The following is a 23,745-nucleotide window of genomic DNA, read 5'->3' as shown; positions in this document are numbered from 1 at the left end:
TTCATGTCAATGGTTTGTGTAAATTAAAAAAATCAGCATGTTCAGCGCCCCTAGCAGAGAAAGCACCAATTAAAGTATTCGACCAAATTACAGAAGCTCCACTTGCGCGCTTACGCTGAAACGCGCCTCGATTGATTTTTCGCCCTCTGTGGCCATTTGTTGAACTTGAGAGTGTGCGGGGCCTGGCGACAGTCGGAAGCCGTGGCCGCGGCACGAGCAGTTCCTGATCCGCTTTTCGTCGTGATACAGGTTAGAAATCTCCCTGCCTTTGCCTGACGGGGTTGCTGAAACTATTGGGGTTTTACGTGCCAAAAACCACGATCTGATTATGAGGCACACGCCGTAGTGGGGGGGGACTCCGGAAATTTCGGGTCACCTGGGATTCTTTAACGCGCACCTAAATCTAAGTGCTCGGGTGTTTTTCAATCGCGGCGACCGCGCTCTGTGGCGTTCGCTACGTACTCGGTAAATAGCATCTGTAAACGATTCTGTACTTCCAGTTTGCCCAAGATTATCATTTCGAGAGTAAAGAACTTCCCTTGTTTTGAGAGTATGTACTTAAAGAAATGTCGAGGAGGGCTGCCGCGTGGTGTTTTTATTGAGCGCCGTAAGCCAAACCTATGAGGAGCGCACGCCGATCGTTATGGGGCCGCTTCCGACAGCTGGCGACTTCGTAAGTCCTCGCCCCCAATAACCACTTCTTTTTAAATCGGCAGGGCAGCAGACACGGTGGCGTGGCCTTGCGAAGAAATTTCTCGGGTTTTCAATTAGTTCCTGAATACACAGTTGTCACAGATAATTACGAAAACCTATGCCTTAGAAAAGGACACTCAAATGTTTGGTGTTACTTATAGACCGCCATGTGGAAGCACCCTTTCGGGAACAACAACGGTTATGGTCTAACAATAGGTGGCGATTCGAACGTTGATGTCTCGAAAATCTCGGGCCTACTGTTGACTTATTTTTTTTATTTATAGATACTGGGATCTTATACAAGATGTCAGCAGCGTGGTACACGGAATAAGTACAGAATAAATACAATACAATGGGGACCTGCGCTCAAATTTTTTCACACAAGCGCTAAAAAAAAAAACAAGGAACAAAAAAAGTCAAGTAACGTTGTTCAGCAATTTTCAAATCGTATAGTCAATCGGTGACATCAAAACACCCTCGGCAAGCGGAGAATGCTTTTCATAAAAGATATGTCTCGAAAAGTAATAATGAGTCCTGTGTTATATTTTTATCGGCCAGCTTACTCCAATCTACTATGGTTATAGGAAAAAATGAATACTTGAAGCTGTTGACACTTGTAGTAAATGGAGTCACAGCTAGCGAGTGTCTGTGCCTGGTAGCGTAGCCTGTCGTATAGATGAGAAGGTGAGACGTGTATAGTGACCATTTATTAGCTGTAAAATGACTTTAAAACGACATACATGATTTCTATCAGTTACAGAAGGCAAGCCGCTCCGAAATCAGAGGTCAGTAATTGAAGTACGCCCAAATGTATTATAGATGAATCCAACTACTTTTTTTACTACTTACACTGCCGTGTAATGGATTTTGCAATGAAAAGTTTGCCGCATCCCGTGTTATCACCACGACATTTTTGCTTGACCTGTTCATCACAAACTTGGTTGCTGAAGATGTAATTTCTCATGTTATAACCTCTGATCTAAGCAATCATATGCCTACTGTGTCAGTGCTTGAAAGACAGGCAGCGGCAAAAAAAAAAAATGAATACAAAGGAAAACAACATATCGCGATATATCAATACGTACGATCGAGGCCGTTATAGACAAACACTGACGTTTATTGATTGGAGTGAGGTAACGGCTCTTACAGGCGTGAACGCTACCTACGATAAGTTCTTGCACATATTTAAACAATTTTATTACGCGTCGTTTCCAGCGAAACCCTACTACGTTTTTACGAAAGCTCGCATACCCTGTGTCACTCAAGAATTAGCAAAACTTATCAACGTGAAAAACAGGATTTTGAGGCTTCCCTTAAGACTCGCGACAACGAAATCTTGCGAGAATTCAAATCGTTTGGGAACAACTTGAACAAAGCCATTTCTAAATCAAAGGAAGGATATTTCAGACGAAATTTCGACAGTGATTTCCTTAGGAAAAGTGACATTGTCTGGAAAAAAATAACTAACCTATTGAAGAGAAAGCCACTGTCGGACGCTGCCGACTGCACGGTAGTTGAAAACGTTTCACAAAGCGGGAAACAACTTAAGAACAGTTTTAATGACTTCTTCGTACAGATAGGAAGCATTGCTGCTCCCTTGGTTACTTCCATCGATATTCCAAGATTGCCACGGCTATTTATGAGGTTACAACTCTTTTTGCGGGCCTTAAACACAGTCATGGTTGTGACGTAGACGGAATATTAATTAAGCCTGTTAGGTATGTTCTCGATTTGATCGCCCCTGCGATTACACGCATATTTAACAGATCTATTTCAAGTGGTGTTTTTCCAACTAATATGCGAGCAGCTAGAGTAAGAGTAATACATAAAGGAGGAGACAAGAACAGCTTTTCTAACTACCGCTCCTCTGAAGTTTGCCAGTTTTTTTTTTTCGAAAGGCCATGAGAAGGTTCTTGATGCCCGCATCGACAATTTCAGTGAAAAAAATTTAACCTTCAAACTAACGGTTATTTTAAATTCAGAAAAAATCGCTCCTCAGAAGACGCACTCTTACTTCAGAAATAGATTATATTAGAGAACATCGAAAGTAAGACGTTGACGCTAGGAATGTATCTAGACTTTAGCAAAGTCACTCACACCATATTGTCACTCATGTCACCATATCATGTCACTCACACCATATTACTGGAAAAAATAGAACTATACAGACTTCGGGGAGTTGAATCGCAACGTCTTCCCTCTTACCCAGACAAAAGACTTCGATATACCGAAATAGGTACATGAAAATCACGTTTGAGACGAATTCCTGCAGGAGTACCACAACGGAGTATATCAGGGCCTTCTTTTCCTTCTTTGTACGGGTGTTTCAGCTGACTTTAGCCAGAGTTGAAAAAATATGGCGATGCACTCTGAGACGACGCGACCAAATGCATGTCGCTCACTTTTGTATGTATAGTGTCGCATTATTTTTTGTATTTAGCTCAATTAGATAATTAGTCAATATTAATTAACCAACTTCTGAAGCAGCGAAGTTAGGCAAAAAATTACAATTGGAAAGTTGTAGAACGCACTGCAAAACGTCCGATTAGACAGTTTCTGTCTTTCTATGTATTAAGTATTAGTGTTTTTCAGCTTACTGCGGATGGGCCCGCGAAATACTAAAGAAACACCACGTGACATACCTGTTTGCGCGCCGTGATTTCAGCGCTCCCAAACTGTCCGCGTACAAACGAACATATCTAGCAGGGCGTGCTGCCGCTTAAAAGGCGACTGGTAGGTGACGAAGGCGTTGACTATGCTATTTACGCCGGCGATGTGCTTCCCTCACGGCGCTTAATGATAGCGATAAGCAGGCGCATGCAGCCGCAGCACACCCGGCTAAATGCTATGTTTGTATGTGCGCGGAACGCTTGGGAGCAGTGCAATCATGACGCGTAAGCGGGCATACCATGTTTTTTTTTATTTCGCGGGTATCCGCAGTAAGCTGAAAAAAACTAATACTTAATAGATAGAAAGACAGAAACCGTTTAATCGGACGTTTTGCAAACCGCTCTGCAACTTTCTAATTGGAATTTTTTTGCTAGCTTCGTTGCTTCAGGAGTTGGTTAATCAATCTTGACTAATTATCCGATTAAGCAAAAATACAAAAAATAGCGTGGCACACTACATACAAAAGTGAGCCACATGCATTTGGTAGCGTAGTCCTAGAGTGCATTGGCATACTTTGAAACGCTTGCTGAAAAGTTAGCTGAGGGTTAGCTGAAACACTACGCATAAGTGATATAATGAAAATAAACATGAACTGTCAGTTAACTATTTACGCCGATGTTTGGAAAAGATTGTTCAAGCATTCAAACCAAAGCCGGTACGTTTTGCTGAAATCTTGATGAGTGGTGCAGAGCGCACAACCTAATATTGAACGAAACAAAAACTGAGTGTATTGTATATCGTGGGCCTGGAACACTGTGGTACCAGAGAACTTTACCCTAGGTCCATACACTGTCCGTATTGAAAAATGGGTTAAGATACCTGACATCATCTTCGCTGATCGCATGTCATGGAATGACCGAGTAAAAACGGTAACGTCATAATTAGGTAAGTGTGTAGGATTAATGAACCGTCATCGACATACACTAACAGTTGGAATAACTGTACACGACGCCCTTTTTTAACTCTCATTTATGTTATTGCCTGCTGGTAAGGGGTAAAACTACAGATCTTAATATATCCAACCTGAGCATGTTGCGGAAAAAAGTGGTTCGGGTAATTTCAAATGCTTCCTTTCTACACTCGCGGAGAACTTTCTGTGACTATGAAGGGAAAGCTACGGAGGCCAATCGCGTACAAGTGAGAGCGCTTCTGAACATAGTTCCGCGTTTTCAGAAAACATAAACACATTATTATAACAACAGTTAAGACAGAACGCACCACTGAATGTAAAATTTTACTTATTTTGCGGCTTTTCCCTTCCGCGTCTGGGAAAACGCGAGACCGTCGCACGTGGTAGCTGCGTCAATTCACCGTCTGCTCTGAGCAACCGGAAGCACTGTCAAACGCTGGCGCACTACTTGGCCCCGTAACACATGTGCAGAAGCTCCGCCCCCGTAGCTTTCCCTTCATAGCCACAGAAAGTTGTCCGCGAGTATAGAACACACCGCTTCTCTTTTCAAGAAGCATAGGACCGTTAAAATGGCAGAGTTGTATAATTACAAACTGCTATGCTCTTACAGAAAGGCCGTCCTCGGCAAATCATTTTTCGAAACGCCTTTCCCTATCGTTTCCGATATCAATCGCCTTGGCACGTTTTATTTTCACACACGCAGTGCGCAGTGCACCGCATAAGACATATCTTGCCAACGACACTAAACCACCATGACTCGCTTTCATTCCATGACATTTCATTCCTTAAAGAAGAATCAAGAGCATTATTTCTGTGAAAGTTTAATCATGCCTTATTTTATATTAGTGTTTTATGACGCTTTGTATTTTATTTTTGTTAATTATTCTTATGTTGTACGCATGTCTCTAAAGTGCATTTCTACACTCCACCGTTTACAATACATTTTCCCTAGAAATACACGTGTCGTAATCGCCATATTACTTGTGCACATGCACTAGCAGTTCGCGTATACTGTAGTACAAATCTGCGAGTGTGTAAAAATTGTTGGAGAGCACATTTTATGTTTGATTATTCGTAAACTAAGTTGTCTGTTATCATGAAAATAAATTTCCTTGATTGATTGATTGATATCTTCGTGTGCTTTCGCTATAAATTTCACGGTATGGATACAAATTCCGCATAGATTAGCACATAATTTCCATAATAAATGTATTATAAGCACGTGTACTGCATACGGAAGGGTTGGTGCTTTAGTGCCCTTTTGAAACTAGCCAGTTAGTAAAAAAAACTAAATCCCGAACAAGGTCTCGGGCCTCCGAGATTAAAGTGCCTCCCGATCTCGGAGGCTGTGGCAAGGCATAGTTGAAAACTTGCAATCTCGCACGCTGCGTACCCATGCCAAGCTCCATCTTGTCCGCTGGCAAGTTGAACAGCAGCTCGTCCTTGCCGGGAAGGCTGCAAGGCGTGAGCGCCACGGTTATGGTACCTGCATTCAAAAGAACAAAGAATAAAGAATTTTGTTTTTCTATTATATGATGCTGAGATGTTGGCGCCTTTTAATTGGCGTCAGCTACTCCTTTTGACATACAGATGCGCTAACACTAAAGTAGATAGACATGAAAAAAAAGCACTTAGATGCACTAAATCTTAAACTCAACTCAGTAACACAACAACACAAAGTGCAGTCACATAACTACGCTAAAGTCGGGGCATATAAAAAACTTATTGTAGGTTCCACACGAAGGCACATGAATCCAAGCATTTAATGGACCCAATTCGGGCCAGATTAAACACACAGAGTCAGATTATTACAGATAAATGCTCTACGCAATAGTTTGCGAGAATATCGCCCCCTTCTAGAAATTTTTGGAAGGGCTGAAGTAACGCCAGTCTCTGCAATGAACATGTTGGCCATGGACCTAAGGTCTTCCTGAGGCTGAAGGACCTGAGGTCCAATGCCATTCTCCGGTAAACTTAACTGGCACGTGTACATATTATTTATATGATAAAGCGTGGCTGGCACAATTAATAGAAAAGGCAGGTGGCAAGATAACACGTGTACGACTCGCCCAAAAGCGAAGATGGCCTAAGCATTCAGTTAGCTGCAATGATAATCATACCCAGTCCGATTCCTGGTTGAGCTGCCTTGAGTAGTTTCGATGTGTGCTCCTTTTACAGCCGTTTCAATATTAGGCCGCTGTAGACGTCTCTTGATTGTTCTGACGGCTGCGCAATTGTATGAAAGTTTGCATAGTTGCGCCCATTCAGTTCCATTCGCCCATTTCCGTGACATCACTGTGTAGGTGAGCTTCTTTCAATATCGGCGTCTCTCAGGAACAACGTTTTGTAGCGTGGAGGTCCAGAGGGCAGATGCAGTGTGCTTTTGTGGGCGAAGCTTGTACTAAATTCTTAGTCTATTACTGAATATATGGTGTCCTGTCTTTCGAGAACCTTAGGTATATGTATAGTGGGTGTCCCACGTATAACTTGAAACCAAAATATTAAGATATGCAAGTGTCACGTAGCTGGACATTACCAAGGTAACGCTGTTTCCGTCGCTTGGAGATTGTATTTCACCTAATTGCATAATTAGTTATTCTTTAATCGGCTCATCAAATATCATATTCAAACAAAAGTGCCAGTGAGAAAAGTGTAGACCATCCTGAAAAATATTCAGCTTTCTGTTGCTCAATACGTCCTACATTTAAGTTTTTTTGAAGCCTGAAACAACAGCCTGTGAAATACGAAGAAGTGCCGTGTGACTTGTTTAGCGGCACTTCTCCTTTAGTCTTTAGTCTCGGCCGTAGTATCGATTAAGGTCGCTGCGAGACAATCGACTTCCTCTTTCATTGAAAGGAAATGAAAAAAAAATTAATTATTAATAGATTCTCTGGTATATGATGGATCCGGTTGACTCAGTACAAAAGCACACGTGGAAATTTCCGAAGGAGGCTATTGCAGCGAACTTAATCAGGCTTATGACGATCACGATGACGCACTCACCCATATTCTGCTTCTTGTCTTCGACGAACGCCTTGATCTCATCGAGGCCCTTCTGATCTTCGGCCATAGCGCCCGCAATCTGCGATGCCAGATGAAGATAAGAGGTAGCTGGGCGAGGTGTTGGTGTCGATATTGGCTGGCTTTGTTAGACTTGTTAGCGTAGTAGAAACATACTATAGTGTAAAGGGCATTATACAGGAGATAATTAAGGTAAAGAGCACTGGTGGCAAAAGAAATATGTAAGAAAACATGGACTCATTGTTATCTCTTGTCATCCAGAAAGAAAGCCTCCTTGTCAAGAAAACAGTGACGAAAGCTGGCTCGCATCACTTTACAGCAAAACGATTTTTATGCGTCGAAGGACAAAAGTAACTGCAACACCGATGCATTTTTCACGCGCTTTCGAAATGCTCTTCTCGGAACTGGTGTCCTCAGAATTCGTTCCTGGGGAATATGCCTTGCAACCTCACCGGCGGATCAGCCCATAAAATAGTTAACCTACGAGTTTATTAGTGAAATTCGACCTGTTAATTAAATGTACATATTTGATTTGTTGTGCAAGTGATGTCCGCATCTTAATGCAAGGAGGGCGGAAGACACAGTAATCAAAGCTTCCCGCAATAGTTGAACGGTGTGGTTTTTTAGTGACGTGCTCGAAGAGATCCTGAGCCCGTTTCACACGCCGATTCCGGCCGCAGCGGTCGCAAGCACGCATTTTTTCGCGGCATCTGCGACAGAACACCGCCCCGAAATGTTGCATATTTTCGCGGCGACTCAGCGTCTGACAAACAGAAGCTGACGTGCTGATGTGTCAGCGGCGCTGCGCGCACGCGCTCGCCCGCCGGTGGCGGTCGCTGCGTCCCAGCATGGCATCCGAGATCCTGTTCCGCGCGCGCGCCGTCCCCGATCTCGGAGGCCGCGGTTCGCAGAGGCTCGAAAGTGCGAAGCGCGTGAAACAAACAGTTAAGCCTCACCCGGCGGCAGCGCGACGCCACTCGCGGTAGCGTTTCGCGCGTCGCATAATCGTGAAACGAGTGTAGGCTTATGTGTAGGAGGGTTCTTCTTGCCTTCATCATGAACACCGAGCCGCACAGGCCTCGCCGGCCGGTGGACGGGTGGGTGTGCGCGAGTGCGGTGTCCTCGCTGATGAGCACCATCTCGGCGCGGACACCCTCTGTCACGGCCTTCTCCATGGCGATACCGAAGGTCAGCCGGTCGCCCGTGTAGTTGCACACGAACACCAGAACTCCGGCTGCACAGTACACGTGCGGAGGGGAAGGGGGGGGGAGATATCCACGGGATGTTTCGCGTAACTTGAACCATGGATTTGAAAAAGAAAACCTGGTTAACCTCAGCTGAATGACGCCAAAGACACGTGGTTTGCCGTCATGTGGACCTCCTTAGAGCGTTCTTTTTTTTTACAGCTCGCTGAATTAGTTAATCAACTAAGACCAATTAGGCGAAATGCTTAATAGTCCCTTTAGAGCCAGGTGCATCTCGTTGCGTTGTGGAGGGAATTCAGAGACGACCCCCAATTCGATTTTCAATTTCAAAGAAAGCCCGCGGAATTTGAAATGAATCCACGTGACTGCGATCATGCACTATCGTATTGCAGGGCGCTCAACCATACTTCGGGCAATGGAGCCGTACGCGCGGACCGTGGTGAAGTGGGCGGCCTCGGCTCTAGGCATCGGCTTCACAGTGAGTCAGCATCTTTGGAGGATGGCACGCGGAAAGTGAAACGCCGTCGTCCCTGATAAGCGATCGGCTCCAAGCACGGTTGAGAGCGCTGCAATACGACAGCGCATGAGCGCAGTCACGTGGTTTATTTCACATTTCGCGGGCTTTCTTTACACGCGGAAAAAGAATAACGCAGCATGTACGGTGCCACAAAAAAATTATTTAAAAAATTTAAAATATTAAAAAAAGATTAATACCCTCTACAACGTAACGAAACGCGCTCGGATCTAAAGTGAACATTCAAAAATGAATAGTTGACCTCAGTTAATTAACAAATTAGGTGGAATATTAAAAAAAATACTCTAAGGAGCGCCACACGACGGCAATCCATATGCAGTTAGTTTCATTCAGCTGCGGTTAACCACTTTTAAACCCTTGGTTCAATTTACAAATGGAAGCACTTTACCACCAAGCGACAAACATACAGCACTATGTCCCAGCGGTATATGTTTTGTAACACCAAAAAAACTTCCAGTGGCACGCTTACTACACTTCAGTTCGCCACAAAAAAAGTTTTTTGTCCTGCAGTCAAGCTTGTAAGCATGTAATCGTTCTTACTGTCTCTAATAGAGGAAGCACACCTCGCGCGTCAAGCTAGTGTATTCTTGCGTAGGAGCAAAATATATAATTTTTTGTTTGTTTTATGTGCCTAGAGAACGGCGAGGTTGCGGGGGGTGTTCGCAAGACGGCGCAACCAGCGCACCTACAGCCGCTGCCTTCTGATATCCGGCATTCCTTTCATAGGCTGTGATAACGCTTACGGACCGCCAAAACCTTTAATTTTATGGCTCACATAACGGCCTCGCGCGAGACAGAACAGTAAGCGGAAACGCTGCTTCGTACACGCAGACAAACGCGGTTCAAATGACTTGCGCGATTTGCTTTGTTTTGTTTTTTGACTTGGACGCCGCGGTTTTTATTGCGCACTGACACGAGGATCACATGCACTACAGGTAGCATAGTACTTAAGCACTAAAGCGCCAAACAGACGACACAAGAAGAGACACGGACTCTTCTTGTGTCGTCTGTTTGGTGCTTCAGCACTTCAGTAACATGCACCAACTATCCCAACAAAAAGTTCTGCTTGAAGTAGCATATTATCGGTGGTTGGTCTCCTGTTGTCAAAGAGTTGTCAGAACCTCTTATAGTTTTCTATTTTGTGCTTGTGTTCTTTCAGATTTTCTTTTGCGCTTTTTCCTACTTAAAATGCAAGACCATGCAGCTATCTAGCCCAACATTCAGTATTTCTTAGGTTCAGATACACATTTCATGAGTAATTGCTGCTTGAAAACAGAATGTTTTGTTTCTACTGTTCAGAAACGAGCAATAAGCGACACGATTGGCATACTCGCAACTTGCAGCGTTGAAGTTAGGAAAATGTTCATTGACACTGTTCCAGGTAAATTCAATAAGTTATAAGAAACTTTCCGTTAAATACGTTGATACCCGTGAGCAATATTGAGAAGAGAACCTTATCGTTTAAGTGTATTTTTCAAGAAACTATTAAGGAAAACCTTATTCTTAGGCATTTCACGCGCCCACCACAAATACGAGAGGAACATTGACTAGCATTATGAAGTTAGCCGTTTGCCCTGTACCATGCGCGGTTACAACACCTGCCAAACAGCCTTTCTTTTGCACTATTGAGGAGCAATTGCATATACAAACGCGAAACGAGACGCGGTTGATGTTTGTACCCACAAGAGCAAATTATAAAAAAAAAACTGGCGCAATATTGCAGTCGTAAAAGTAGATATCAGTTGAACGAACAATCAAACATGCCTTTCAATCTATATCGTTTCTTCAACTGCGAGTTTTCAGTACATCTCACCTTTGTTCTTGGTTCCCACTGTCCTAATGGTGCTCAGGATGTGATCCGAGAACGGAGACGTGTAGACGGGTCCCGCTACCGCAGCCGTCAACAATCCCTGTCCGATGAAACCTGCACAAGCGAACTTTAGTATAGCGTGCGACGCCTGAGCAGTACCATTCGCGGCCAGAAGAGTGCAGAAAAACTTCGCCGGAGCAACTTGCGCGCCGATATTGCGTGCGGCGGCGACACTTACCTTTCATAAACTCTATGTACGGCGCAAGAAAGAGGAGATCTTGAATTTGCGGAGATCGCCGAAAGTGATATTGCACAAAGTTAAGCAGTGCAGACGATGTGCGAAATTGGTGCAAGCAGGCTTTCCCATATGCTTTCGGCCGTCTGCAACCAAGATGGTGGAACTCCCGGTAGCAGCACGTCAAGTGTACTAGAACTAGAAAACTATACAACTATTCTCGTGCTCCATTCTACGCTACAGTAGAGCAATGTTACCAGCTGAGAGACGCGCTTTGAAAGTTTGAATCGTTAGAGAAACCGAATGTATAGCACGGATGCTGGAGCCATCCCGAAACTCTGAGGTCGCAGTTCGGATTATTGCTCGATGTCCGCTGTCTTGGTTAGGTAAAACGAGACGTGTGGAGTCGCGGCCGAAGTCCAGTCGACCTACAGCCTGACGTCGACTGGCACTCGGTCCTGTAACAGCGCAACATTAAAACACTTTTACTTCAACGTGCACTGTAGGAGTGTGGTAATTCATGACTCACTGACGTTCGATTCTTCGACCGTGCCAATTAAGAGAAACACCACCCATAGATGGACCAGATAATTGGACTCATTTGACCTTTCCGCACTTTGTGTTCTCGTTTTCTTTTAAATTAAAACGCAACGTCCACTTAGTACAATGAAGTGGCTCCACTCCCAATGAAGTAAGGTTTGGCCGTTATATGTGTAAGCGGACGAAACTGCGTATTTTGTAACGATTCATTTCGTTTTGAATCTTTCTTATTCACTGCGCTTGGTGGCCGACTCCAGTGTTAACGGTGCCGTCTTAGAGAATTAGGCCTAACGGCGTTCCGTATGCCCGATCAGCCACGATAAAGACAAGTTCCCTTGTCCAAACGTTGACTTCGGCGACATTCCTCGTCCAGCCAGAGTTAATTACCTCAAGCCTCCATCTTCCTGTGAACCCTTCTCTTGCATACATGCACTTTGTGGCTTTTGAAAACGACACTTCTTTAGAGGAGATCGTTACACATTTTCGAAATCGTACGAATTCTGTCACGCGCTTCTCTACCTGAGAGACTCACGCCCAGGCGACTCACATATACGAAGGCTGGGAAACGTAAGACATTCTTATTTGATGCTAAAGTTGGCTCTCCCGATTCCGGATCTGGCGTCATGGACATTGTCGTGAAGTGATGACACATAGCTATATAAGTTTGCTAACTTCGTGCCTAGATACGATGGTGTTGCTCAAAGGAAATAAACGAGCCCTGCAGGAGGCTCTTTTGAATCGCGATGTGCTACTGCTCAGGAGTACTTAAACTTAATTGTTTGTGGAAACAGACATTATGCATATATATATATATATATATATATATATATATATATATATATATATATATATATATATATATATATATATATATATATAAAGTTCCACATCCTCATCCGCGTTAGTTAGTGAGCACTATGGAAGAATAAACAAACAGCCTGTTTAAAGCAGCAACATAAGGTAAACCACACCACGGAGTGTTAAAGGAACTGACAACCAATTTTGATGGTACCTGTTTATTATTATTATTTTTGTGCAATGGAAAGCTTACCGGCCAGAGTGTATAACCATGAAGTGCTAACGCGAAAAACGCAGCGGAACATATTTTATCGGAGTTTTTCGATCTGCAGTGAGGAAGCAGTTCACATGGAAGCAGCCTGAAAACGGTGATAGGTGGACACCATAGCGATTATACGCTGGCATTAGTGGGAGGCAGACGGACAAGTGCGGCCGTAACTGTGAGAAGGCATCATTTTATTTACCAAGTCGATGTTCCTGCGGTTCATATTTCCCGAAGTATTCAAGTATTCCTGTGATAATGGCGTGTTTTCATGTTTTCCTGTCCAACTGGTTTGGTATTTAACCATCGAAAGCGAAACAAATTGGATCGAAAACGAAACGACGCTTTTACACGTGATACGCAGTTCAGCGTGTTGTCGAAGCCATGCGTGCGCTTTTTTATTTCCGACGCATAGAATAAAGCGCGTTCTAATAATACAGCTACTGCAATTTTAAGGAATAATTATGTTGTACTTAACAGTGGACATACGCACAGTAATCTTATAGGCTACATCCGAAGCACCAAGATTTCACCACCAGACCTCGCCACATACTGGTTTTTGAGACTATCTTTGTCAATTTAAAGTTATCATTCTTACGTAAATAGCGAACAGCATGCTAAATTCTTATCACTGTAAATCATGGTCATTTCATTTCCATCAACGTCTCGCAACACATGCGGGCCAGTTGTCAGTCCCTTCGAAATTGACTTTCATCCGCTTTTCTCTTCCGCATTTGGGCAAATGCGAAACTGTCGCACGTAGAAGCTACGCCGATTCAAATTTGTTCCGAGCGTTCCGAGTAACAGAAAGCGCTGTCGGACTGCCGGACTACCTGGCGCAGTAAAACGAGTGCAGAAGCTCCGCCCCTCTATATCTTTCCCTTCATGACGCCAGAATGTTGCCCGCCAGTATAATAAATTATTTAGGGCGCTGTTGCGCTAATATTTTTTTCTAGGCTTTCATTTTAAAGCTTTCAGGACTATCAAGGCGTTAGAGAGAGGTGTTACATTAACCCTATACAGAGAGGAGTGGATTGACGTAAGCAGTAGTTTCCATAAGCAGATGCTACACGATACGATTGAGAGTTTTCAAACGTTCATTCAACGTAAAAAAAGAAAGAAAGAAGAAAAATTCGACAACGTGGCGTCAGTACGCTCCACTCACCGCTGAATCCTGGCTCGTGGCCCGAGCCGCCTCCGGACAGCAGCGCCACTTGTCCCCTGGTGGCCAGCTGCTCGTAGTCGTGCCTCACCAGGGCGCTGCATCCGCGAAGTACCCGGACGGCCGTGTTGACGGCCACGAAGCCCGCCAGGCTGTCGGCGACGCACGACTCCGGCGCGTTGATGAACTTGGGCCGAGCAGAACCCCGGACGCCCGCTTCGCCTTTCCGGGACATGGTCGAGTGTCGCGGCGCGCCCCCTTGGTGATGCCGTCGATGCCTCTCTGCAGAGAAGACGGCGCCGTTCGAACGAGGGAACCACGAGCCGGCATCGAGATGATGACGATGGTGTTTGATAGTGACTCTACGACGATGGTGATGCCAGCCCCGTAATGCCTAGACACAGTTCCACACTCATGAAAATTAAGTCGACTTGTTCCCCTTCGTTTATGGTCATATGGAGAGAACATTTCTACAAAAAATGAAATATTATTTGAGTAAATAATTAGTGTAGTAACTCGGTGATGCCGTCGATCGAGATGCGTCCCTGCAGAGAAGACGACGCCGTTTGAACGGGGCAACCACGAGCCGGCATCGAGATGATGACCATGTTGTTTGATCGTGACTCTACGGCGATGGTGATATCAGTCCCGTGGTGCCTACAGTTCCACACTCATGAAAATTAAGTCAACTTGTTCCCCTTTGTTTATGCCCATGGAGAGAACATTTCTACAGAAAAGAAAAACTATGAAATATTATTTGAGTAAATATTTAATTAGTGTAGTAATTAATTTGCAATTGGGTTTTCTAATCTATCCACAACTGAAACTTTGCTCTGAGCTTATCAAAAACGCTACGAGTCCCTCGTGCTTAAATAAAAATTTCGACATACGAAACTCAGCATAAATGAGACGTTTGGCAGTGGTACCTACCCTCTCAAAGGTTTCTCTTTTTCCTTTTTTTAATTACACATAGTCGAGCTGCTTTGATAAAGGTATTAGTGCGATTAATTCAAGAATGATAGTAATGTTATTGATACATATAAGAAATCAAGGAGAGTACAGATATACCCTTTGGTTGAGCGGTCAGCCGCGATAAAAAACAACAAAAGTATGTGAAAGGAAAGAAGGGGCATATAGACGAAATAACAATAAGACTTCATGGGCAGGCCAATCTGGCGCGGTGGGATTTGCGCAGCCGTTTTCCTCATGTAAGAGAAACGACGACAGTCCAAGGTAAGTATTTATTGATTGATCCTAATCCATTACGGAAGCGACACGATGGCGAATTAGCTAGACCATATTTATGCCAGCGTCCAGACGACGACGACGATGATATTTATGCTCAAAGTCGTGTGTGCCCGTAACCAAGAGTTTCTCACTGTAACATCTAGAGGGAAATCTGGCGCCACCGTCTATGGGAGTTTCTTAAGGGGCGCTGTGCTGTCGTGGGAATGACGGTATATGTGTCTGCGAGGCTTGTGTTGACTGGTGTTGTAAGAGGCTTCGTCTAAAACGTGGATATGGCTACACAAATAACGCGTTCTTAAAGTAACATCTTCACAAAATGTTTCCATTCACGCGAATTGCATCTTTACTCACCTAAAATGCATGATGGGAAGAAAAGCAAGAACAGACGACAAACTGTTCCAAAGCGAGCGCGAATCTTGTCTGTCCTGCAACTTTAGCGGCCCGCTGATACTTTTTGCGTATCATGTAATTGCACATGCACTAACAAGTTTTCATAGTTAAACGAAACATGTTTTTGTGTAATAATAAAGCTAAAACAGCTTTTTACGTGCTGTTTTAGTAGAAAATGAATCATTGTGACAGACGGAACGGTGCTTGCCTGGCTCTCCGAGAACGATGCCAATCCGAAGACACAATATATCGGCATTCCCATGCATACCACAGTGCAGCAGCGCCAAATTTCCCTCTAGGTAATATGGCGAGGAACTATACGTACGCCCGTAACAGGGGATGAACCAAAGAGTCGGGTGGAAAAATGAACGAAAAAAGAAACATAGGGTACTGTGAATAAATGCAAGAAATTCGGGCAGAACTCATATACGCGATGACGGTCGAAGAGTGCGGATATCCGAAACGCATCACAATGAAGCGTGTCAGGCTCCTCTCTCGCGGTTCACTTTCAACAATCTGGCGAATCGAGTCGGATTCTGGGGTTTTATGTGTCAAAAGCACGATTTGATTACGAGGCACGCCGTAGTGGTGGACTCCAGATTGATTTTGATCACCATGGGATATTGGATCACCATGGGATATATGGATCACCCTGGGTATGCACTGGGCACGGACGTTTTTAGAGCGCAGCTCCTAGGTGCCCGCTCCTGCGTCGAGCGTCGGTCTCGGCGTAACCGAGCGAACGAGCTCAACAGCGAAGGATGAAAGAGCGAAAGCGGAGCGGCAGGTCAAAAAAAAAAAAAAAAAGACGCGAGCCGCAATATTCTCGACAGGAAACTAGCGAGCGCAGCGTTTTCAAGAAAGGAAACGCAAGCGAGACAGATGGCGATTATCGTTGTGTGGCAAGACACGAACCACAGGGTGTAACTTTGCTTAAGAGTGAACACGAGCGCTTTCGCGCTCCGCCACCATTTGAATGCGGCCACCGCGCTCTGGAGTCGAACCCACCACCTCCTGCTCAGCAGCGTAACGCCACAACGGAGCCGCTGCGGCGGGTGCAGACAAGTGGCCGTATCTGAGAATTCCGACTAACTGAATTAATAATGTTTGGGGTTTTACGTGCCAAAACCACTTTCTAATTATGAGGCACGCCGTAGTGGAGGACTCCGGAAATTTTGACCACCTGGGGTTCTTTAACGTGCACCTAAATCTAAGCACACGGGTGTTTTCGCATTTCGCCCCCATCGAAATGCGGCCGCCGTGGCCGGGATTCGATCCCGCGACCTCGTGCTCAGCAGCCTAACACCATAGCCACTGAGCAACCACGGCGGGTGACTAACTGAATTCAAGCTATATCAAAGAATGAGAGATTAAGAGCCGGTCGACATAAAAAAATCGTAGCATAAGCATTTTTTTGAAGTGAGATGAAAGGTGACATCAAAAGAACGAAGATTTTTTCAGGCAAGAAATGGGGCACTGCAAAATAAAACACCCGTGTTGCTGAAATGTAAACGACGGAGACAGTATGTATGAGGAACGCTTATGTATGCTCCTGCCAACCAGAAAATACATCTTGGAGACGACAACAACGATGCATAAATGAGCGTACTCAGCGACCCCCCCCCCCCTCTCTCCCCTTATTGAACAATGTTGCCGTGAGTTGCCCTCGTTTGAAACAAGTCGGGTCCTCTCCGAACACGCATCAAGCGAGGCAGCGGGGGGTCGACTGGGACCTCCTGCAGGCTTAAATTATCGCGAAGGATGAGAACTGGGCGCAACGGTAATATCTACAGAATACATGATTATCCAGATTATCCAGATAACAGATAATTGGGAAGTCAGTTCCGCCGAAGCCCGCAAGCTGGAGCAATGCTCACGAAAGAGAAAATTAACACCCACCTTACTTGTGCGCGAAGGTACAAAGAAAACCCATTCGGGTTCACAGAAAAGACATTTCGAAGTTGAAAAAAGAAAATGTTCTGGTGCGTGAATCGAAGTCGGGAGTTTCTTAGCTTCGTGCTACAATTGTCGGGTGGATATTAATTTTCTATTTTATGAAGAGATTTATTTATTTATTTCAATACCGCTGCTGTCAGCTGAGAGCATAGCAGGAGGGCAATACAGTATGTGAAGCGTTTACAAAACAATCAAATATGTAAACAAATGTAGGAAATAAGAGGTTACAGTACTGCATTACAACAGCACATACTGGTTACATGAATACAAACAGTGAACATCACTTTAGTGTTACTAAAGTTTAACAATATTGATACATGAAGTAACAATGAAAAAAAAAAGCTAGTTCTTGTTGCCTTCAATTTTATTAGCGAATTCCGTGAACTATTTGGTGTTTGTGATAGATGAGTGCACTTGCTTCGATTCTCTTATGGCAAGCAGAAAGAAAGAATGTTTAAACGTTTCATTACTGTAGGAGTATTTATGAGTTTGTTTGCATGGCTTTGACGTGTAGGTCGAGTGCCGGAAAACGAAGTGTATTTGGACGCGTCTATCTATAGCTATAAGAGGCCGAACCGAAGTGAGGCTAACTTGCCACCTGCCCGACACTCGAGAGGCCCAAAGGGACTGCTGAATCTAGCATAAGCGCGATATCTCGAGCCTTTCATCGTGATGAACAAGAGACCCGTTCAGCAGCCGAAACGTCTTCTAAGCACTCAAATCATGTACGCACGGGTTTTGTCGGCGGTATCTCGGTCTGTCCTGAATTTGCTCCCCGACGCGAAGAGATGTCGTCCATATACATAGTTAGTCGATTTCGAGGCCAAATGATCTCGGTTTTCTTTAACAGCCTGTCGACTTTCCAGCAGCTTCTCATTATGTTATCTCTGGCAGTCAAGACAGTATGCTACGTGCCTGCTGCACTCTTCTGCAGAACAAACTGAGTTTTGAGATAAGAAAAGATAAAGCAGTCGAGATGGCGGTGCAGTACCTCAGTACGCGCGCGCAAAAAGTTGGTGAGCCAGTATAGCGTTAGACTGTAAACAAGCTGTATTAAGTCTAGCTCCTGAATGAGAGACACTCGAAAAAAAAAAGATACCAAGTTTTCTTGACCACAAAAGTGAAAACAATGGAACACAGTAACCATATTCACTGTGTCTTCTTTCCTTCTTTTTTTATTCATCATAGCTTACAGGCTCCTATATGAAGCATTGAGTATGGGGGGGGGGGGGGGGGGGCGCTTCACACGATAAAAGATTAAGCGGTTACGCAAGCACACTAACATCAATAATTATTTGCGAAGTAGTATTGCACTAATGACGCAAAAGTTTTCTAAAACTAAAAAAAAAACCTTTAACCTTTACTTCCAACACTTTCTTTTTTAGAAGCCCACAAACGCTACTGGAATCATGACAGAAAAGTTCAATAATAGGACCTGGCGGACATTATTTGCTCGAAACCCCAAAGCCATCAATTCAGTAATTAAAGTAACAAAAAAAACAGTGTGTTCTGCACTCTGCGGTGAAACTTTCTAACTGGAGATAGATGCTGACTACGCAACCACATATTACATTGCTTGTACCGTATCTATTGTTTATATCGTATTCGTTTGATTATATAGGAATTTACGCATTATTATATATGCGTATTACTAAATGAAAGAAAAGTTCACGCTAGCAAGCGGCGCTGCCTTCGCGGCAACGAGTATAGGACAGCAGAACCGTGGCGAACTGTAGTGTACGTCCCTCATTGCATGACTGCGCGCACAAGCACTTTTGTGGGCGTGCGAGCTTGAAATGTGCACCTGTGGTCTCTCTTTGAGATACAAATGGCCATCCACTAATCGTGCCGTAAATGGGTACTATAGCTCTGAGGCACGTATATCCTCGCACTTCGCCCCAATGGCACCATTGAACCGCTACCCGCCGTGGTTGCTCAGTGGCTATGGTGTTGGGCTGCTGAGCACGAGGTCGCGGGATCGAATCCCGGCCACGGCGGCCGCATTTCGATGGAGGCGAAATGCGAAAACGCCCGTGTACTTAGATTTAGGTGCACGTTAAAGAACCCCAGGTGGCGCAAAATTTGCGGAGTCCTCCACTACGGCGTGCCTCATGATCAGAAAGTGGTTTTGGCACGTAAAACCCCATAATTGTTTTTTCAATAGTGCACAGGAACAATCAGGAATTGTGTTGGGAACAGCGCGAGGAACCAGAACTGAGACACGCATGGCACGAGCACTGGCTATCAATTGGGATCTATTGGACGAACGGGAAAATATACTAGAAAAAAGAAAGACTGCAAGCAAGGAACGATGGTCAACGTCACAAAAAGAAAAAACAATTGCGGCTGCGGATTTATCCGGCACGCACCTAAAGAGGCAGGAGTTACGGCCGCCCTGTAACTATCACACGGGCATTGTAGAGGCACTGGTAGACAAATGCTTAAAGAAAAACAATAAAGATTAAGACAACGCGTGTGAACAGTTTACATGCGTTGTAACTTCATCAATGACATGGATATGATCCATTGAAGAATACCCCCTTCCTGAAGCCAGCCTTGGTTAGGTGAATGAATTCTGGGGTATTGGGTGCCAAAACCACGATTTGATTACGAGAAACGCCGTAGTGAGGGACTCCGCGAATTAATTGGGACCACCAGAGTATTAATTAAAACTTCGAGCGCTAAAAACACGAAGGACGTAGAAAAACAAACACACCACACGCGCTCATCAGTTACTAGTGTGTGTTCTTTTTTTTTCTACGGCTTTCGTGTTTTTTTATTCACGTGCGTTACCAACTAGCACACCTATCCATCAGATTATCTTTCACGTGCCCCCAATGCATGATACACGGGCGTTTCGTCCCCCATTGGAATGCAGCCGCCGCGGCCGGGATTCGATCCCGCGACCTCGTGCTTAACAGCGCAACACCATAGCCGCTTAGCCACCGCGGCGGGTCTTGATTTATTGAATTCAAGGATTGCCCCGATTCCGTTGGAAATTACATTGGTGAATGTTTTATGCAATGCTGAATGCAATCTAATTGACTTATAATTATTCAAATCTTTAAAGTCTCACATTTTTAACGTCTCCCTACCTATAAATAATGCTGTGTTGGCACTCTTCCAACTCTCTGGAACACTTAAAGTCGTTAGGCAATGCGTATAAAGGGTCGCAAACTTTTGAAGTATATTATTCCCTCATCTTTGATTCAATCGACTGTTTGAGTAAATCGATGATTTGAAAACGTGTAATCTAAGAAATCGAACAGCAGAAATTATTATATCTGTAAGTTGGAAATGGTCCAATATTCCGTCACCGCAACTTTTTAAATGCGATAGCACTTATTTATCTGCTAACCACCAGGTTCAGCAGAGCGCTCACTCACTCGTAGACGTATTTCGTTATTTCTATAGCTGGACATGTCTAACACTGGAGTATCGGATGGTTGACTAACCAAGCTTGCGTTGGAGCTACATCGAATAGCGTAATTAGAATACAGCACTAGCTGCAGAGTTAAGAGGAAGCTTTAGCTCGGGCGCTCCTATCTAAATACATGTAAAATGAGAATTCGTTTTTCTCAGCAACCACTAGCGCCATATTTGACAAGGTTTATTGTATTCAAAAGAAAATTTTAAAACCTAGCGACTGTCGTTTTCGAATGTTTTATTTAGATTGTAATTTTTTATTAAAAATTGGCGAAAATCGCAAATTTTCTGAAAATTAAACTATCAACTTTACAACTCCGGGTAACTCACCAATGAAAAATGATATGACAATTCTGTGAATTGCATCTAATAGCACATCTAAAGCGGACAAAATTGATATGTCACACATGATTCTCAACAAATTTAGTAATATGGAAATACAACTTTTGCAGAACCCTTGTACACAACGTAACGAATTCACGTGAGATATAAATTGGCATGTCGAATTTGTCCGCTTTGAATGATCTAATTGATACCGCTTACGGAACCACAATATCTGTTCTTGATGCAGAGCTATTCGTTTATAAACTTCATGCGTCTACTTCTTCCCAACATAATTCAGGCCCTAAATCGAAATTACGCTTCAAACAGTAACTAGAATTTAACTTTCTCTCTCATATGCAACAAATTTCATTAAAAACGGTCCAGAGGTTATCTCCGAAAACCATTTCTGCGTTTTACATGTATTCGAATAGGCCGCGGCGCAGCTGGGCCCGAGCTAAAGAATTCCTCTTATAAGGCAGACAAACTACATGAACGCCAGCACAGGCGAGCACAGAAGCGCTTCATTGTTTGCGTAGTTTGTCCGTCTTAACTCTGCAGCTCCGTAATTCGATTCGACTTACGAGCTTTAGGCATCGTACTAAAAGGTAGGCTGGGTGAAAATGACAACACGAACGAAACGCATATATCGTTCCCTCGTGCGCTCGTGTTTGCAGGCGTGCTTTAGCACCGTGAGACATTCTTGCCAATCTGATCAACTTTCAGTCAGTCTCCACCCTATCGGTCGCGTAACGGTACGAACAGTTATTTCCCTTTCAAGGTGCGCGGCCTGCAACTCCGACGAGCACCTTAATTGCCCGATGGAGGGAGTTCAAGCGCCGTCAGAACTGCCTGGTTTATAGATCACCTTGTTGCACTAAAGGCCGCGTTGGCAAGCTCGAAAAAGACGCTCTCCCGCAGTGTGCATTACGGGTCATTTCTCCACGAGGTCACAATGATGATGATGTTTATTGGCGCCCCCCTTGGAAATGGTGAGTGGACAAATAGTCCCCTAGGCTACTTAATTTGTTTCGGTTTTAATAGATGTATCGCTACCTAGCCTTTTGCCATCCTCTCTCACGACATGATACGATGTTTACCTACGCTTGCAATGCCTCCGGTTCTATCAATCTCTTATTATTTATCTCGCCTGCTGACCAATTCAACCTTGCACCTTGAATCCCAATGCTTCTAGAAGGTGGACACACTCATTAACACTCGCACTTAAAGGTTCGCGCTCACGATGATGATGATGACGTTGTGGTCAGCCCTTTGTATCGGGTGGACGTGGCAACCACGCCCAAGCGAAGCGAGGATGACGCTCTACTGCCTACCTGTTAAAGCAAAGCGAGCACAGGTAAGAGAAACGTTACGTTTTGGGCGAGTTGGTTGTACATGGTTCTTCGGAGACTTCTTCTCGCACAAGAACAGGACGTCGAACGAAGAAGGGACCTTCTTCGTTCGACGCCCTGTTTTTGTGCGCGCTAAAGTCTCCACAGGTAAGCGCACAGGTACCGTGAGCTTCTAACACCGTGACCGTGAGAGCACTCTCACGGTAAGCGCTGTCACGCTTACCATAGCGCTTACCGTGAGAGCGCCCCCTTGCGTCGGCGAGAAGCTACGTCATGCGGGAACGTGCCAGACGTTGAGCCAGACGATCGCGTTGTGCGGGAGTACGCCGCCGCATCTCGCCAAGCTTCCGAGGCGCATTTGCCTCGCCGCTCGCAAAGATTCCGTATACCAGTATCTGTGTGGTACTCACTCCGAGCCAGAAACAGTCTTAATAGTCGCGTCATGCATATCGCCACAAGCAGGCAGGAAACTCACGCGTTGTCTAGTCAGATGACGCCGGCCTCGCTAGCTGTTTCCTCGCGTGCTACATGCCAGCGGCGTACGGGGCGAACGTGCTCGCGTATGTTGCGGCGCCGGCACAGTTATCTGAAAGGCCACGTGACACTGAGCAAGGTCACGGGCCCGTCGCGAGAGCGCTCGTACACCGCCGCACTCATGAAGGAAAGTGGCAATGTCGCCCTTCGGCCGCTGTTATCCGAAGCCTCCGGGATGTAAGCAACAAATCTTACGGTGACATTGAGTAGATGGCGCCACATTGCCTTTTGCGCGCGCATTTAAGAACATTTCACTACTTAAAGGCGGTGGTCAGACCTGTAACGCAAAAGAGGGTGCTAAGAAATTGTGGGTCCGGAGAGGCCGCCAATGGAAATTGAGCCTTGCAACGTTTAACCACGGCCGCTCGATGAAAACGCACATGTTTTCATCGAGCGGCTGTGAGAGGTATAGCTGTAGTCGTAATCAAACTTAATAAGAGGTACCGATTAAAGTTAGTACAAGCCTACGCTCCAATATCCAGCTACGATGATGAGGAAGTAGATCAGTTTTATGAAGAAGTTGAATTAGCGGTGTGAAAAGTGCAAACTCAGTATATTGTAGTAATGGGCGACTTCAATACAAAAGTTGGGGAAAAGTTGGCTGGTGAACAAACAATTGGCAACTACGGCGTTGATTCTAGAAACGCTATATATGAGAGATGCTGGTAGAATTCGCC

General features: G+C 44.7%; 1 protein-coding gene across 1 annotated transcript in view; it reads right to left on the bottom strand.

Annotated features, from left to right (window-relative positions):
• Positions 1-23,141, bottom strand: part of LOC142564216 (triokinase/FMN cyclase-like) — a 44,347-nt gene extending 21,206 nt beyond the window's left edge. Inside the window, exons 1-6 of the mRNA XM_075675133.1 lie at positions 23,010-23,141; positions 13,845-14,123; positions 10,848-10,958; positions 8,344-8,528; positions 7,277-7,355; positions 5,667-5,759 (exon numbers count right to left, since the gene is read on the bottom strand). Of these exons, the coding sequence (XP_075531248.1) occupies positions 5,667-5,759; positions 7,277-7,355; positions 8,344-8,528; positions 10,848-10,958; positions 13,845-14,076 (700 nt within the window). The 5' untranslated portion in view covers positions 14,077-14,123; positions 23,010-23,141. The remainder of the gene's footprint in view (positions 1-5,666; positions 5,760-7,276; positions 7,356-8,343; positions 8,529-10,847; positions 10,959-13,844; positions 14,124-23,009) is intronic.
• Between the last annotated feature and the right edge of the window lie 604 nt (positions 23,142-23,745).

Source organism: Dermacentor variabilis, chromosome 11 (genome assembly GCF_050947875.1).
Source record: "Dermacentor variabilis isolate Ectoservices chromosome 11, ASM5094787v1, whole genome shotgun sequence".
In the NCBI taxonomy this organism is placed as follows: Eukaryota; Metazoa; Arthropoda; class Arachnida; order Ixodida; family Ixodidae; genus Dermacentor; species Dermacentor variabilis.
This window is presented reverse-complemented; position numbering and strand designations above follow the sequence as displayed.